A 17,558-nucleotide genomic window follows, 5' to 3' on the forward strand; every position below is an offset into this window, starting at 1 on the left:
AAAAGACTATATATATATTTCTTTACTGCATCAATGTTGATCTATTTTAGAAACTGTCCAACTTCTTCAACAATGGGAACCAATTGACTAAACTATCTCACTGGACACAAAGTATTTAAAACAAGCTTCACCTCAACCAGCTCAACAGTAAAATGCTTACACACTGATGCATCAATATCAGCTACTGGATAACGATATATCAGTCACGGGTAGTTTTACTGCAGAACAATCACTTTTACTTTTCATACTAAAGTACATTTTGCATATAAGACTTATGTACAAGGAGTATTTTTCCAATGTTGTACTGGTATTTTTACTTAAGAAAAGATCAGAATACTGCTGTTTGGTCCTGCCACACGCTCTTTCTATGATGGAGGATTTGCTGAATGATGTATTTAGTCAGCTTTCAGCACATGTTCAAACCCTGTGGGTCCAGATACAGCAGTAAATCAAAGAGCAGTCATCATTGTGGCTACAGTGAATCACATCATCCTAAATAAAGCTTTCTAGCTTTCCATTGTCTAAACACCAAAACCAACTCCAATGTCTATAACATAACATTGTGTATGCTTAACATGTTGCTTAATGAAGCAACAAAACCATGGCAACAGCCACTATTATACGTATGAGTAAACCAGAGTAAGTATGTCCTTTAAGCCCATAAAAACCGAGGGAAGTACATCTGCACGCTGTGTTCCCATTCTGAGGCAAGAAGTGCTTTGAATATTTTTTGAATCTTTCTCTTTATGCACAATGAAACTTTAATGAATGTTATGGTAGCAGATACATTATTGAACAGGGACAAATATCTTTATCTCTATATTCTGGTATCTAAACTTCCCTATTATAGCAGGATCACTGTCTTAATCATTGTGAGGCTTGTCATTGCAAAGACAATATACCATGCATTCAGAAGGTATTCAGGCCCCATCACTTTTTTCACATTTTGTTATTCTGCAGCCTTATTCTAAAATAATTTACATTTATTTGGCCATCATCAATCTACACTGAATTCCCCATGATGACAAAGTGAAAACAGGATTTTTTCTAATTTATTGAAGAAAAAACTGTAGTAAAGTATTCAGATCCTTTGCTATGACTTAATTGGACATGATTTGGAATATATGTCTATATAAGGTATCAGTGCGAAAACCAAGCCATGATGTTCAAGGAACTGCCTGCTCAACTCAGAGACAGGATTATGTGGAGGCATAGATCTTGAAAGCCTACATTAAAGGTTCCCAAGAGCACAGTGTTTATAAAAAGAAATACAAATAAATCACCTTTTTCATTTCACTCATGAATAAAAAAAGAAAAGCTTAATTATCTGTGAAAGTTGTGGTTTGAAAAGGCTGAAAAATATGTGTGTGTGTGTGTGTGTGTGTGTGTGTGTGTGTGTGTGTGTGTGTGTGTGTGTGTGTGTGTGTGTGTGTGTGTGTGTGTGTGTGTGTGTGTGTGTGTGTGTGTGTGTGTGTTGTGTGTGTCTGTGTGTGTGTGTGCGCTTATGCCCAGGTGAATGTGTGTGTGCTTATGCCCAGGTGATTGCTGACATTTACAGTTTATTGCTGCGTTTCATCACAGAGCATACATCTTAAGTCGTCTGAAGGCACTCACTTCAGCTCTCCTGCTCTCTGTACAAACTGGAGAAGAAGGCTCATTTCCACTCGCTGAATCTTATGTTAAGCTCTCAGTTGTTGTCAAACTGGGACAGACTAACAGACTCGAGAGACTGGGCATCTTTTCACTCACAAAAAAAGCTCAATAGTTTATAATGTCAGGTTTTGGCACATTTCCGACCTTTTAATTTGAAGAGGGTGTTTCACAGTCACGAAACCTAAGGGAGATAATAGCAGGGTGAAAGTATAGCTTACAGTAGCTGCATGAGTACAGGCGTGGAGTATAATTAGCTTAATTTCAATGAAGCAAACCACTTGTCTGTGAGGTATGGGATCAAACTCTGCAATCAACAGGGGGGCTTCACACTGTGTATAAAGAGAAAGTGAAGGGCTTATACAAGAATACAAACATGAAACTAATCTCATTTAGGTTTTAAATCTCTTATATGTATCTGTTAGTAAATGTGTGCAATTTCCACTGACTTAACAACAGAGCAACAGGGGAGGATAACACTGTCATTAGAAATGCAATGTAATACCTGACTACAAACATTTGGCATCTGTGTGGAATCACTCATTAACCATGACCTTACCTTTGGGTCAACAACAAAAATCTTGTTCAGCTTTTGTTCAAAAGTGTCAGTCGGCCGGTTGGTTGGTCCAGACTGAAATATCAACAACTATCATCTTTTCATCTTGTGCTATCATCAGTTAATAAAAAACTGGTGAAAATACCATCAGCCTAATAAGTGCTAATTAACTAATGTTAGCATGCTAACATGCTAAACTAAGATGGTGAACATGGTATTATACCTGCTTAACATTAGCATGCTAGCATTGTCAATGTGAGCATGTTATGATAATAGCTAGCTTAGTCTTATTTTTATAATGTGAAAGTGGGTTTTATTCTCTGTGATTTCGTTGTGACACAACCCACACCTGACTCACCATGGCAGTTCAACTCAGCTGTACAACACATTTTAGCTTCTTCTAGCTCATCGTTTTGGTTTTATAGATCGCTACTACTTGGGTCACTCTCACAGCTTCATTAGCATTGTTGCAGATGTAAATGGCAGCTCTGATAAACCCACAGAAAAACAACATTAGCAACTGGCTTGTGAATATAGTGGGTCATTTAGCAACTAAAAAGCCAGATATTTCAGTCAGGAGTTGGTGGAGATCAAAAACAGAGCTACAAGGAGAGTGGATATTGGACTTCTATTCACCATAGTTCATCGTCAGGGAACACTCTACATAAATGCTAATGTGACAGATCTTGTGGGTGGGTAAAAGGCAACTGCTTACACAATCACATATCAATATAAGGTATGTTTTCGGCTTTGCACAGCTCACAGGTGGCAAAAATGTATCAATTAATGCAGATTTAAAGCTACTATGTATACAATTAAAAGAAATTCCCGCTTTAGCACTGTGAAGCAATGCACACTGCCTCCCTCCTACTCCCATTAATTGTAACCGGGGGCACTGAAATGAAAAGCTAAAAGCAGCATGTTGCCTACTGTAGACTGCACCTAGTTCCACAAGGTTTGTTTCATTTTATGAAAAGCAAAGACTATTGAAATTATTTGAAACATGCTACAGTCATATAAAACCCACATATTCGCTTAAAGAAAATAAAGGAATGGGTGCATCTCTGTATTGTAAAACTAATCATTGGGGGAAATAGAAAGAGATGGCTTTGAATAAAAAATACAATTTTGTTCACTCTGACAACCGTGATTACAGCCTCCTGGAAATTGCTGGTTTGGCTCGCCGGATGAGATGCACACAGCAGCACAGTCTATGAGTTAGGCCTGTTTCCATCTTGGAAAACATGTTTGATCAAATGTCCTGTCCCTTCTGTAGACAACCACTTCAGAAAGCTGCTGGCATTTAAATGCTACTGCAGGAGTTTCCAGACACAGTCTGAGTCCACCTGTCTGTCTGGCAAAAGATGGCATTCAAGCAGCAGCTACAACTACTGGTTTTATTCAACCACGAGCTGTTGCAATCTGACCAGAATGTGACTAGACCAATGTAAACACTGTAAAAAAAAAAAGTGCACCAGTATTAGAACTGTAATGCTCTCTTCTTTTACCGCAGGACCTCAAACTTCCACATTTGGAGATTTTGTTTGAAATACAGAACTGCAAATAGCTGAAAAAAGACCAATTGGAAACTCTTCAAAGTCTTATATGTACCATTCAGCAGAACTAGCAGTTCACCTTGTGCCATTCAGACACGACTGTCCACCTCCAACTCTGTCACCAGAGAGAGAGACATATACTTACAGGTTTTAGATGTGCCTTAAAAGCAAATCCCATACCCTTGGAAAAATGGTATTTACAGTATCTGAATTATCCAGGAAAAAAAGAAGATTTGGTACAGGAATTATAGAAGAGATTAACAGAAGCTCTTTGTCGGGAAAGAAGGTCAGAGACCCAAAATAGTCATCAGGCCTGTCCTAGAAAGATCTTATAGCAAGCTGTCATTGTAGTTAAACCTATACATGCTGCAATTTAGGGAGAGAGCTCTGGGAAGTGACATTATAATTATTATGTTAGGAGGAAGGGAAAGTTTTACATGTGGATCACTCGGGTTAACAGGTCTACAGCCGTGGTCACTTAAGACATCTGCAGCGTGTCGAAATTACAGAGCACAATGACTCACACTCTCTGTGTTTAAAACCACTTGGCTCTGCTCGGGATGGGACAGTAAAACAAGCTCTCTGTTGGCTCATCAAAATAATTAAACTCTTTTTTTCTGCTTTGCAACATTGGCCCTGCAGACCACCTCGAAGGATTTATTATTTTTGTCATTAAATGTCAAATTTAAAAAGAATGTGACCCCTGAATTTTACACAGGAAGAAAAAAGCCACGCTGGTATATTCATGAAGCCATTAAAAAAAAAAGAAATATCACCCAGACCCCCCAAGAAGCTACTCCGATTTTAATTTATACAATTATATTTTCCATAACTTTCACCTATATATTTATAGCTGCTTGCATACATCACTCAACAAAACCCAGCAAGGATTCAGCCCATTAAACACCTCAGCCTTATTCACAAATGCATGTAAATGTTAAAAGCTAGAGGTTTACAAATGTGCATGTTTCCTGTAGCTACATCATTCTAAACACTAGAGTTACCTGCTAAAAAAAGAAAGGTTTTAACAGCTCATTTCATATAAACGCAGGTCTAATAGCTCCTTTTAAAGATGTGCTCAGTCATGACTTTTCTTTGTGAAAAAGGTTTAAATCACTAGTAATTTCACAGCATCCTGCAGAACTGAGAACACAGAAGTTCATTCACTGTGTTTCTGCTACATTTCTGAGTAAATGTCCACTACACACGACACAGCCAAATTTAGCTTGTGAGCTTTTTTAGTCATTGACTTCAGATTTGTTTTGTCTAAAAGTCAGGGACAGTCTCAGATGACCTTTGGTTAGACTTGTTTAATGCTCTATGGTTTCCCTTATGGTGGGTGTTCAAAAGATACACTGAAAGCAAGAAAGACCTGGGACCCATGCTGTGTCAGACAGCCCATGGTCCACAATCACTGGCCATGTGAGGCTCTAGACAAATTCGAAATTCAAGTGTTTTTGTATTCAGGATCCACCCTTGGCATGTCTCTTCAAAATATCCTGCAAATATGAAGTCTGGTCCCCTAAACCCTTTAAACAAACACAACGAGAAGCCAGCTACCAACATGCAAAACATATGGAATAAAACTTCACTTTGTGCATTCTCATCCCAATTTATTCTGGGATGTTCTTGTGTCTGTGGAGTACCAATAACAAACTCCAAAACATCAGCAGCAAGCCACTCGCCGTTGTGGGGTTTTCTTTTTTTCCGATAGAAAGCCAAACTCACTTTGTAACATTCTTGGTCGCATCTGATTTCAATTGACAAACCAACTGCATATTTGCCATTTTTATAATACTTTAATTTTGTAGAGATGAGTTAATGTGTGACTTTTATTGCTTTTATTGATGTTTCAAGTACAGTTTAAACAAGTGGTTTCTATTTTTCTCCAATTTCAAACATAAAAACTAGACTTCCACGCATGTATGCCAGGGCCCAAGCACTCGCCGCAACTCCGAACCAGTACGTGCAATGTACAGTGGGTTTTTAGATCTTTTTAGCTGAAAACAGCTGCCTGCTGAGAGCGATGAGAGTGAACCAAAACAGTAAAGTTGTGGGACGGACAGCTAAACAATGAGCTGAAACTCACTCTGAAAAGGCATCTTAAGCTGTTCACTGGTTTGTCTTTTCACTGCTGAACTACCCACAGCAAGATGTAAATTTCAAACTTAAAACAAATGTGAAAAAGAACTTGTTATGCATTATTACTATTGCTGTCAGCTTGGATTGGCTCCAGCCCCCTGCGACCCTCCAAAAGGATAAGCGGATATAATGGGTGGATGAATGGATAAATGGATGGATGTTAGTAGAGAGTGGACACAGGATGACATTGTTTGTGTATATTATATAATGTGGAATGATTCCCATTTAGACTCAGTAAGGGCCACTGTTTCTGGCTCCGGCCAGAGTGTCAGCCCACACGGCGTCCATCAGCCAGCAAAACAAACCTCAAAACCACACCGGATCGAGCCTCGACCCCGGCATTGTTACGGACATACTGTACGTCAAGCTCCAGCTAACTTCCTGTGGTCCTGTCTTTATATGCAGGCATCAGGAGCAAAGATATGTGAATTCTTTGGGCACTAACTAACAGTTTAGCTCCAACCCTTTTTTTGAGACAGACATAGCCTGGGAGCAAATATAGTGTACAACACTTGTCTTGTCTCATTATGGTGCAGTGTTAACTATCTGCTCCAGAAGGTGAGGTGACATTGTGTTGTATAAACATTGTTCTTTCTTGGTTGTCACTCTGCATTTCAGGAACAGAAAGTGCCATTTCCCTCCCACACATTCTTACTGCAGTGTGTGCTTAAGTCAAATGTAATTATGAACTGACAAGTCAAATTTAAATCCACCTCTGCTCTGATGCAGTTTACTCTGCTGGGCGTTTTCATCCTCCTGTCTTTCACAAAGACTTCTCCACACACTACCGAAAGTTTTTTTTGTGGCATTTGTTGTGAAATGGCTGATGCTGCCTGATACATGACATGACATGAAACCTGAAATTTTCGCAAGCTTGATGTAGCGGATTATTCATTATCCTTAAATACAGGACTCCACCACCTACACTTAAGCACCAAAAATCCCATTTAGGTGGTTTAATTGAACTTTGATTTCTTTAAATGATCCCACAATAAGCAGATAATTTGAGCAGTCTGTCTTCTGTTTGACTTCTGATTTTCTTTTTTTCCTTTTTTTTTTCCTTTAAAGAGATTTGGAACAAGATGCAAAATGATCCAGAGAATAGTTGAAATATATAGTGTCATGAATAACAAGCAAAAACTGTGTCCTTGCTGTAAAACAGAAGAAGAAGAATGAAAAGAATATTTGGATATGTTGTTCTGACCTTTTTACCTTTGTAGTACATTGTGCGCACAAGTGCTGTTATGCCGCACCTCATAAACTGTCTGGCTGAGTAGTTATATTACTTGTTGGTTACTGCAATTCCGAAACTCTGATTTCCTCGGCTAAAGAAAGACTAAGAACACTGCTTCAAACCAGTAGCTGAGTCAGACCTTTTCCAGAAATAAAACAAATGAACTATGGAAACAGAAACAATCAAATCTCACAGTCGAGATAAAGCAGCACTTGACTTGGTTGACAGGCAAAAAGCAAGTTCTTGCTTTCAGATGTGAGTGTGACAAATATTTAAAACTCATGAACCTAATTACATAGTAAATTTCAAGTGTTTAAACAGTAAAACACTGAAGTAAGATTTTGAACATTTAAGTGCTTTTTAGCTGTTTGTTGAACCTTGCATGCATGGCAACGCACTGCTTCACATTCATACAGCTATGCATTCACACCTGGGAGTTGTTGAAGGACATCCAGCTGTTGCTTTCTCATCCATACCCCACATTTTCCTGCCATTCTGGGGTTTCAAACTGGTGACCTACCAGACATCAGCCCTCATCTTTTTTACCACCACTGCCATTTTTCAGTTACTTTTACACTTCCGGCTCCTTTTGGGTCCATGTTTGTTTTCAGGACCCTGTAATTTCCCCACCAATCACTCACAAGGGACCCCATCAAGTCTGCCATTCATATAGTTTAAAGTAGCTCTTAGTGGTCCATGGAGTTTATTGAAACATTAAATTTGTATCCCAGCCGTGATGGTGTATCTTTAGCCTTTGCTTGACTCACGTGCTCAACCGGTTCCTCTTACATCAACCGCCAATTATGTTCTCCTCTTGGGTGTGGGTTGGGCCTCGGTCAGCATGGCATAGAAACCAGAAACTTCAATTCTTGGGCAGTGGAGCGAACAAAAACAGACAAAATGCGAAAACCTTTCTTTCGAACACTGTTATCATTGTGGAGTACAAGCACAAACATCACTAACATTGCCAGTAACACTTTCCAGCAGTACTCTCTGGAAAATTCTGTGAAATCAACAGGCTTTTATTATATGTGGATGAAGGCCTGAACACAAGCAGGTCCTCAGAATGCCAGCTTATGTTCTCTGCAGAAAGGTCAGACAAAGAAAATGTGCCCTGTCAGAACTTCCCAGGCTTGTTTTTAACTTTCCATCTATTTCTGTTAAGGATGATAAAATTTGCATTGAGTTATCCTTCTAAACCGGTAGTGGTGGAAGTAGTACTCAGATATTTTACAAACAATACCACAGTGTAGAAATACTCTATCACAGTAAAAGTACATAAGTATTAGTGTCCAAATATACCAAAAGTAAAAGTACTCATTATGCAGAATGACCCGTTTCAGAATAAACCATTATGTTATTGGATTATAACTATGATGCATCACTTTAATGTGGCAGCTGGTAAAGGTGGGGCTAGTTTTAAGTAGCAATTACTTTATACTGCTGGATAACTTAATCTATATTAAAACAGCATTAATTTGTCAGTTGATTATATTTTCTATTAACAATTTGAATCTGCAAATGAACTAAATTAGTACCTGAGGCTGTTAGATAAACACAGTGGAGTGACAAGTACAAAATATTTCCCTCTGAGATGTAGTGGAAATAAGGATTAAGTATTTAAATAATACTCAAGGAAGGTAGTCTGGCTATGACCAGACCAAGCTCAATCTTTTAAGATTGAACATTAGAGCTGAGCTGCAGGGCAAAATCAAATCGCCGGCAGATCGGGCTGGGTTTACCCCGTCTATAAGAAAGGTACATGTGCCTAAAAATTGTACTTCTATAGTACTGTATTTTGTTACTTTCCACCAAAATAAAAATAAAATTTGATTTCAATTTGATCCTGAAACAAGAGACTGTGCAGCTTTGCTGTGCTCTCAGTGACTTAGGGTGTGTCATATTCACAATTAGCCATTTTCTTATTTCTCTAAATGCAGTAAAAGCATTTTATGTCATATATCAAGTGTATGAAGTGACATGAAAATGAAAGCTTATTTTACAGCGATGGTCCTCCACAATATAAGAGCAAAGCGACGTCACCGCCTTCAGCCTGAATGCTGTTAACCTAATTCCTAATGGTTATTACAATGAAGCCTGCCGACCACATCAAGCTGCTGCGGTACTGTAATGAGCTGAGCAGAGAGAGAGAGAGAGAAAGAGAGAGAGAGAGAGAGAGCGAGAGAGAGAGAGAGCGAGAGAGCGAGAGAGTGATCTGCCATGCACTTTCACAGCCTTCAATTTTGCCACTATAAGCACAAGGACACAGTGTCCTTTGCAAATGAATGCAGTGGCGTGTTTAAAAAATAAAAAAGATGCTGCGAGGTTATAAACAACATCCAAATTACACTGTTAAATCAAGTCTTCCTCAAGCCAAAGTATACTCTGGTTCAGCATGAATGTTTCTGTCTCTTCGTAGACTAACTTGCAGGTTATTGTTACATGTTATGAATAAAGAGATTACTCATTATTTTCAGAAGGTCAGACTAAAAACAGAGAACCTCTTCTGCAGTGGTCTAGCCATTTTTGAAAAACATAAACAAACAGAAATTATCTGAACCTATAAAATCCTAACTCCACCCTCTCTTGCTCTGTCATTTCAACTAAATTTGACTACAACTGGCACAACTAGGCCTCCTCTTGGAGCACAAGCATAATGAGAATTTAAAATAATATAGTATAAATAAAAGATATAAAAACTGGGAACACGTGGCAGCCACAAGCAATTCAATCAAAATATGAAACTGCTGAATACTTCAAAAGTTTAAACATGATTTTGCTCAGCTGGTAAACGTGCAATCAAAGTTAAAAAGATGACTTGCATTCACGATATTGGCACAAAAGTGATATTGCTTGAGTTGCATGTGTCACATGCCCATCTAATTTGACATTCCTCTATCATCACACAGGCTCAAGTATTTAGTCTGCACCTTTGCTGTGAGCCGTCACTCCTGTCTTGGTTACGAACAGAATTTCAAGCATTTGAAAATGAAGATCACAAATTACATTATGTTTTATTTGACAGGAAGCACAAACTTAAACAATACTTGCCAGACATGATTAAGTGCTATAAGCCAGTGAAGGTAGCACTTTGGAAAATTGCAGATAATTCAGTCTAATTTACAAAAAAAAAAGAGTTCAAACAAGCTCCATGAGTTAGAATCTTTAATTATACCCCTGTTGAAAGACGCCTGTCACAATCACGTGTTGTATAGACGCCACATATAGAAACTTGGTGAAGGCCTCAATCAGGCATCGTCCTTTCTGCAAATATATACATGTTGTCAGCAACATGTATATACATTATAAGAACACAGGAAGAGCATGTGCCATAAATGGTCCAATGTTGTGTAAGAATCTAGGATGGGGTACAGAGTACCCTACACATCGTGTATAGCTACTTGTGTGTTTGAGAACATGTGATTATTTGGGTGTATGCATTTCCTATGTGGCCAGGCTGAAATTGAGAAATTATAGTTGGAGGATCTCAAAGTAAGCAAGGCAAGGTGGAGGGTGAGGGAGGATAATACTGGAGGATAGCGCTGATTGAGGAAATACAACATCATGACAGAAACTAGCTGTAATTGTAGGAATAGGCCTGAAACCTCTGATGATGTATATGCATCCAAAAATAACAAGTGACCACAGGGGCATGGCCCCTTCTATGCAGCAGTAGCAGCAGCAGCAGCAGCAGGAGCAGCAGCAGCGCGCTCCTGGAGAGGTGCTGTACAACAGTAAAACCTGCCCTCTGGTGTCCAAACATCCATACTGCATATGAGGGCACACTGGGTTGCATTCACAAGACTGCACAGAAACAAGCCCAAATCTATTTTCCAGCGGCTCCTTATATAGTTTTATTAGCTGTTTTGAGGGTGACACACTTAATAAAAATACACAAATTAAGAAAAAGTGTTCATCCTGAAATAGAGACTGAAATCAAGGCCACTTTGTCCTCCATTAGCCACAATGATAAGCTGACCAAATAATACCCAGGAAGTGTACACAACTAAATATATGAAAGACAAAATATGTGAATAACTTATGATACATCAGGAATAAAGATCATTATTTGCTTTACATCTAAGGCAACTAAAATCTCCATTACATTCCATGGCACTCTGGACAACCTTTCCCCACCATTCCCCTTGTTTATCTTATCATGGCAGGCGTGGAGGTGCCCAGACAGTCAGGAAAGTAAAGGCGAGTCTCTGCCAGCCGGCTGGTTAAAATGTATATTTGCAGATGTGTCTGGTACTGTACATCCTCAATGCAAGCTTTGTGAAACAACACAGGTGCCACTGCAAATCTGGTGTTGTTTTTTTATAGATTTGTTTCTCACTATTTTCAGACGTTGTCATATTTATACAGGGGGTCTTATAAGCATTCAGAAATACAAACATGTCCTGAGCATTAAAAAAATGTTTGCTAAAAAACTGGTAATATAAGTGTATCAAGAAAATGAAAATGCAAAGGTATTATAGATTAAGTTTATTCCTCCCGCAAAGCTTGTTTGTGTTCTTTGTTTATTTTTGCTTTGTACATGATTATTTTCTAGTTCAGAAGAAGACTGAAATAAGTGATAATGTGTCTGGATATTCAAGACATGGAGGCACCCTGATGTGACATGCCCTCTTTGGGCAGATCTGTCTGCTAATTACAGCCTAGCTCTGAGGAGGGAGGTACTTGCATGGTGGGGGCTTTTTTTTTTTTTTTTTTTTTAATGATGTGAGGGGTAGATATGGTATAAATACCCACATCATTGTACTGTGAGGCAGCATATCCTCAGTTGTGCTCCTACCCTAAGGATATACAGCAGTACCAGGAGCTCACTGGTGCTGAGGAGATTGTTTTTACCCCCTCTGGACCTGGTAAGTGTGTTTCTCTTCCTTTCTAAACAGCTCTATCTCTGGATGAGTGCAGTGATCATTTAGGCTTTGTCTAGGCCTTGAGTTGTTCATATGGCAGGCTTGGAAAGGGTGGCAGATTTTGGCTGTCTTGGAGCATCCTGTGTGATATTCAAAGAGTCCTGAAGGATGGCTGAATCCAAAATTCAAATTTGCACACTGTTACTCTAAATTATTCTATCTTATTTGCTGTCTGTTGAGTTTCAGTAAAGATGCTCAGCCTGTACACTTATCCGAGAAAGTTTTTTAGCTAGAGAGACTTAGAGAAAAAAGCTTGCTGACACTTGTACCTTAAGAGTGTTTGTCCTGACTGTCTCATTTTTTCCCCTTGCAGATTTGACTTTGACAAGATGGACCTACGAGTAGCATGCATCTTCCTCCTCATGGTGGCCCTGGCAGCAGCCCATGGGAAGGGGTATGTGGTGAAGAAAGTGGTGAAGGCCGCCCCTCAGTACGAGCCCTACTCTGTGAAGAGCCATGGTAAGAAAACACAGCCTCCTGCTCTCTATACAATCTGTTTTTACAATAGAACACGCTTGCACTTCTCCGGTTTTTGTTTAGTCTGTCCTCACAAAAGTTGTCCGATTTTCTTTAAAGAGAATCTCTACCTGAGCAGCATTTCGTGACAATATTGCCTTACCTTTGAATCTTCAGCTAGCTAACTAGCACCTTTGTTGTGGCAAATTGGAGTAGCGTAGGCAGCCAGACGGATGCTGGCCACAGCCAGCTGCACTTTACTCTGAAAACTAAACTCCACCTTGCTCTGGAACTGCCTTGTGCTCTGATTGGCTGCAACAGAGTGCATGATTCTCCAATCACATTTAGATCTGTGATTGGCATAACAAAGTTTACTCAGTGCAGAGCTTTGCAGTTTTCTTTTTCTCAAATGTATAGGATTTGAAACACACACCTAACTTAAGTGTTTTTTCCTAGTTGTTTGTAGTTTAATTTCTTGGTTCTTATATTCAGCCAAGGCAATCACATTAGCAACATTTTTTTATTATTATTAAAATGATTTGGGGACTTTCAGATTTTGTGATCATGATGGTTATGATAGACACAATATAAATACTTTTTTAAACTGCCTTTGATAACTATCTGGTAGAAAATGTCCATTGCATGAGCAGAAATTCAGAGGAATCACTTGTGTTTTCTGGAGCATAAAGTTGTGAGAATGTTATTTTCAATACATTTAGTGTATTTGCTTTCAGACACTCATGCTAGCTAATTCACATTTCAGTTCATTTCAAACACCAGTTAACTTTGCCTTTTCTAAAGATCCCCCATTCCCCAAAACATGAAAAATATCATAATTTCTAGTATATTCAGTGGTATACTGCACTTTAAAAATATTAATTAGGGTGTGTTCTTGAGTATTTGCTAAAATGCAATATAAAATATGAAATGTTGCTTTTTGTGTGAATCAACATACTATTTTTATTTGAGAAAGTAGCTATTAGTGAATTATTTTTAGTTTGACACTGACAATTACAGTCCAGTCACCCAGCAGTGTGGTTTTTTGGGTGTGCCTGCTTCACACAAGTAGAAACATCTGTTTGGCTTTATCCAAATTGGGCTATACAGTTAGCCAAGGAGCGAGCCTTTTATACTCAAACACATGTGACCACATTAAGGCAGCAAATAAAAAATGCTCCTTCTCATATAGATCTACTGTTTGACAAACAAGTCACAAACTGTCTCTTAAAGCTATTTGATCTGCACAGTATAAAAAAATGCTATTGAACATATTATTTAAAACAAATTTTAAAAAAGAAAAAGAAAGCAGAGACATCTATATTTATGTTAAAGGATTTGCAAGTTCAAGAAGGATTTGTTTTTTTTAAATGTGCCAGTGAATCAGCACAATGCACTCAAACTTCAAAACTACAAGATTGGTTCCTGGGGATAAAACTTGCTCCACCTCCAGGAATCAAATGTCATTGAATTTGGACCAATCAGTAAATTATTTTATAATGCATCCACCATTTTTATCTTTATGATGAAAGACACAAGAGCAGTGAATGAGAACAACATTCATGTGAGCATTTTCCTTTAAATGTGTTATTCATCTCACATCTCTCTGATGAACAACCATGTTTCTCATCAACAAGATACTACCATTTGTAGTAGTACTACTCAGATCTGACAGCTGTGCAGTTCATCAATGTTCTTGTACTTTTTGTCACTTGAATGGGATGTAATTAAAGGTACTAGAGATACTAGACCCTGTATTTTAAGATTTAGTTGTACTCTATGAATATGATGCACAGACTATAGGTAACATTTTAATTATAATATCGTACAAAAACTAAATAAGAAGTTTTGAAATGTACTCTTAAAATATTTATATTAGTCCACATTGTAACTCTGAGTACTTATATTGATTGTAGTACTTTTTAGTTCTTTTTGTGGTGGTACTGATGATGGACTCTGTTTCACTTGTCACAGTGGTGTCAGTGGCAGGTGAGCCTGGTGCTCCAGGTGAGCCTGGCCCTGAGGGACCTGCTGGCCCTCCTGGCCCCCCAGGTGAGGACGCCGTAGGTCTGCCTGGAGCCCAAGGACCTCCTGGACCTCCTGGAGCTCCTGGACGCTCCATTGCTGGCAAACCTGGATCCCCAGGTGGACCTGGCAAACCTGGCAGCGATGGAGCACCTGGTGCCAAGGGAGACACCGGAGCCACTGGCCTTCAGGGACCAAGGGGAGTCCCTGGATCCGCTGGAAGCCCTGGACCCGCTGGCCTCTCTGCTACTGGCAAGCCTGGACCTTCAGGTCTTCCTGGAGCAATGGGACCTAGAGGAGAGCCTGGTCTGAAAGGACATCCAGGTGTACCTGGTCTGCCAGGTGCTAAGGGTGATAGAGGGGTGGGAGTTCAAGGACCTCAGGGTGAGACAGGACCTGAAGGACCTGTGGGCGCACCTGGACAACCAGGTGAGGCTGGAGTTGGAAAGCCAGGAAAACCAGGTGCGGACGGTGAGCCAGGAAAGTCAGGTAGCCCAGGTAGGGATGGTGCCCAAGGTCCTATGGGACCACAGGGACCTAAGGGACACACTGGTGCTCCAGGTGTAGGTATGCCAGGTAAACCAGGTGAGAACGGTGCCCCAGGTCTGCCTGGTGCAGTTGGCCCTAAAGGCCATCAGGGACCTTCTGGAGCCACTGGTGCCCCTGGAGTCCCCGGATATGGAAAGCCAGGTGCAAATGGAGAGAAGGGAGAGAGGGGAGCTACAGGTAGCCCAGGTGCTACAGGCGCAAAGGGTGAGCAAGGTCCAACAGGATATACCGGTGCTACTGGCCCAACTGGCCCCACTGGTCCTGCTGGACCTCAGGGTGCAACAGGATTCCCTGGTGAGCCTGGTGCTGTTGGCTCTAAAGGTGACACAGGTGCAACTGGAGCTCAAGGACCTAAGGGAAACAAGGGAGATCAGGGAGCACAGGGTTTCGCAGGCAAGCAGGGTTATACAGGCGCAGCTGGTCCTCCTGGGCCCAGAGGAGCAACTGGGCCCACAGGTGACAAAGGTCATACAGGCGCCCCAGGTACCCCAGGTGCCCCAGGTATTCCAGGCCCTGCTGGACCCAAAGGTCATCCTGGCCGTGCAGGTGAGCCAGGTGCTTCTGGTTCTGATGGCGCTCCAGGTCCCAGAGGACCTGCTGGGTCTCAAGGTCCCGCAGGTGCTCCCGGCCTTAAGGGACACCCAGGTCTCCCTGGTCCTTCCGGCCCTGCTGGTTTGGCTGCTAAGGGTATCCCTGGACCTCAGGGTCCCCCTGGTGCGCCCGGTCAGGATGGTGGTGATGGACCGATGGGCCCAGCTGGTCCCCCTGGTCCCCCTGGTCCTCCTGGTGAGGTTGTGTTTGAGAAAGGCATGGGAATGAGTGAGGTTATGGTCAAGTCCCCCATGTCTGCTTTCACTGCATCTCTGATCACCCCCTACCCTGCTGCTGGCAGCCCCATTAAGTTTGACCAGATCGTGTACAATGCTGAGAATCACTATGACCCTGAATCTGGCATTTTCACTTGCCAGGTTCCTGGAGTTTACTATTTCTCCTACAGCATCCATGTTAATGGAGCTCATGCCCTGGTGGCTCTGTACAAGAACGGCCAGCCTGTTATGTTCAGTTATGATGAGTATAGCAAGGGCTTCTTGGACCAGATGTCCGGTAGTGCTGTCCTCTTGCTCGATGAGCAGGACACAGTCTACGTCCAGATCCCCGACGATGAGGCCAATGGTGTCTTTGCCGCTGAGAATGTCCACTGCTCTTTCTCTGGGTTCCTCATTGCTTCAACGTGATCAATGATACAGTAGTTCCCAAAAGCCAACCAACTAAATTTGCAATCTATTTCTCAAACTAAAGTAAACTCCCTGTTATTTTTTTCCTCAACCAAGCAGACAGGTAGTTCACCCTTTTTTTTGAAGAATAGTAGCATCTCGACTTGAAAACTACAAGAAATAGGTGCTAAGAAGAAGGAAAACTAATTTATGAAAACAGGTGATCAGGGATGGGGGAAGCAATCCACCAGTGAGCTTTTGTAATGGAGACAGACAGCATGTGAAATTAAGATGTTATAACTGTGTTGTGTCCTGATTTTTTCTTTTTCCACTCTATTCCTTTAATACTGAGTTCAACTGGTGATTCTTAATTTAGTGTTTGTCTGTTTTTTTTTTGTTTTTTTTGTACCTGCTTGTTTTTGTCTGGGTGACCAATAATCTTATTAATTAAAAGTACACAAACACTTTCTGTGCAACATGTTGTAACTGTTATCCTTGTATGTGACTTGAATATTGTGAAATGGTAATGGTCAAATTGACCCTTATGATGAAATAAGTCACTAGAATACTGACATGCAAACACAAACTACCAGCAACATTGTTATATCCCTGAACATGCATTATGTCATGTAAAGCATTATGACCAAAATAAAAGACGTCTAAACAAATATTTTGTCTCAGAAGAACTTCTTTTTTAAATGAACACAAATAGATGTGAACATTTTACTAAATATCCTATAGACAAATTACAGTTTGTACTAGGTATTGAAATCACACAGAGGACAATACTTTTGACGTTGGCAATCAGGAGAAACAAAAACAATCACTCTAACTGACACAAATAAAAAACTGTAGATTTGTTCCAAGAAAACTCAATACGCCTCTATCCAAAAAGTTAGTTGTGCCATCTCCAATGCATTTCCTGTCTGTTATAAGACATCAGGAGGCCAAATCACACTCATTTACACATCTAAGGCTGCCTTAATGACTGGCAGCTCTGCCTACATACACCATGGATTTATTATAAGAATATACACATACAAGGCCCTCCTGCTTGTATCAGGTTTTGGTTATCTATTCGCTGATCAAGCTGCCTTTATCCTAACATAACTTCCTGTCAATTTCCCTGTCAATAATTACATAAAATATGTCTAAATGCAATCAAAACTATACATTCATGCTCAATGTGCCCTGGGCGCATGCCTTACAATACTTTCAAAATGTGCAAATGAGAATATACACAATTTGTTTTAC

General features: G+C 40.3%; 1 protein-coding gene across 1 annotated transcript; it reads left to right on the forward strand.

The window, feature by feature from the left end:
- The first annotated feature begins 11,926 nt into the window (after positions 1-11,926).
- col10a1a (collagen, type X, alpha 1a) lies at positions 11,927-16,952 on the forward strand. The gene is made up of 3 exons (XM_028566172.1): positions 11,927-12,006; positions 12,377-12,522; positions 14,491-16,952. The coding sequence occupies exons 2-3, from the start codon at positions 12,393-12,395 to the stop codon at positions 16,323-16,325; spliced, it is 1,965 nt and encodes a 654-aa protein (XP_028421973.1). The 5' UTR covers positions 11,927-12,006; positions 12,377-12,392; the 3' UTR covers positions 16,326-16,952.
- The last annotated feature ends 606 nt before the right edge of the window (positions 16,953-17,558 follow it).

This window comes from Perca flavescens, chromosome 20 (genome assembly GCF_004354835.1).
Source record: "Perca flavescens isolate YP-PL-M2 chromosome 20, PFLA_1.0, whole genome shotgun sequence".
NCBI classification, from domain to species: Eukaryota; Metazoa; Chordata; class Actinopteri; order Perciformes; family Percidae; genus Perca; species Perca flavescens.

What these genes read in the sequence shown, in the direction of transcription:
- col10a1a (XM_028566172.1), top strand. Translation starts at nt 12,393, where the DNA reads ATGGACCTACGAGTAGCATGCATCTTCCTCCTCATGGTGGCCCTGGCA. An exon ending in CTACTCTGTGAAGAGCCATG is followed by an intron (nt 12,523 to 14,490) that starts GTAAGAAAACAC and finishes CACTTGTCACAG; the next exon opens with TGGTGTCAGTGGCAGGTGAG.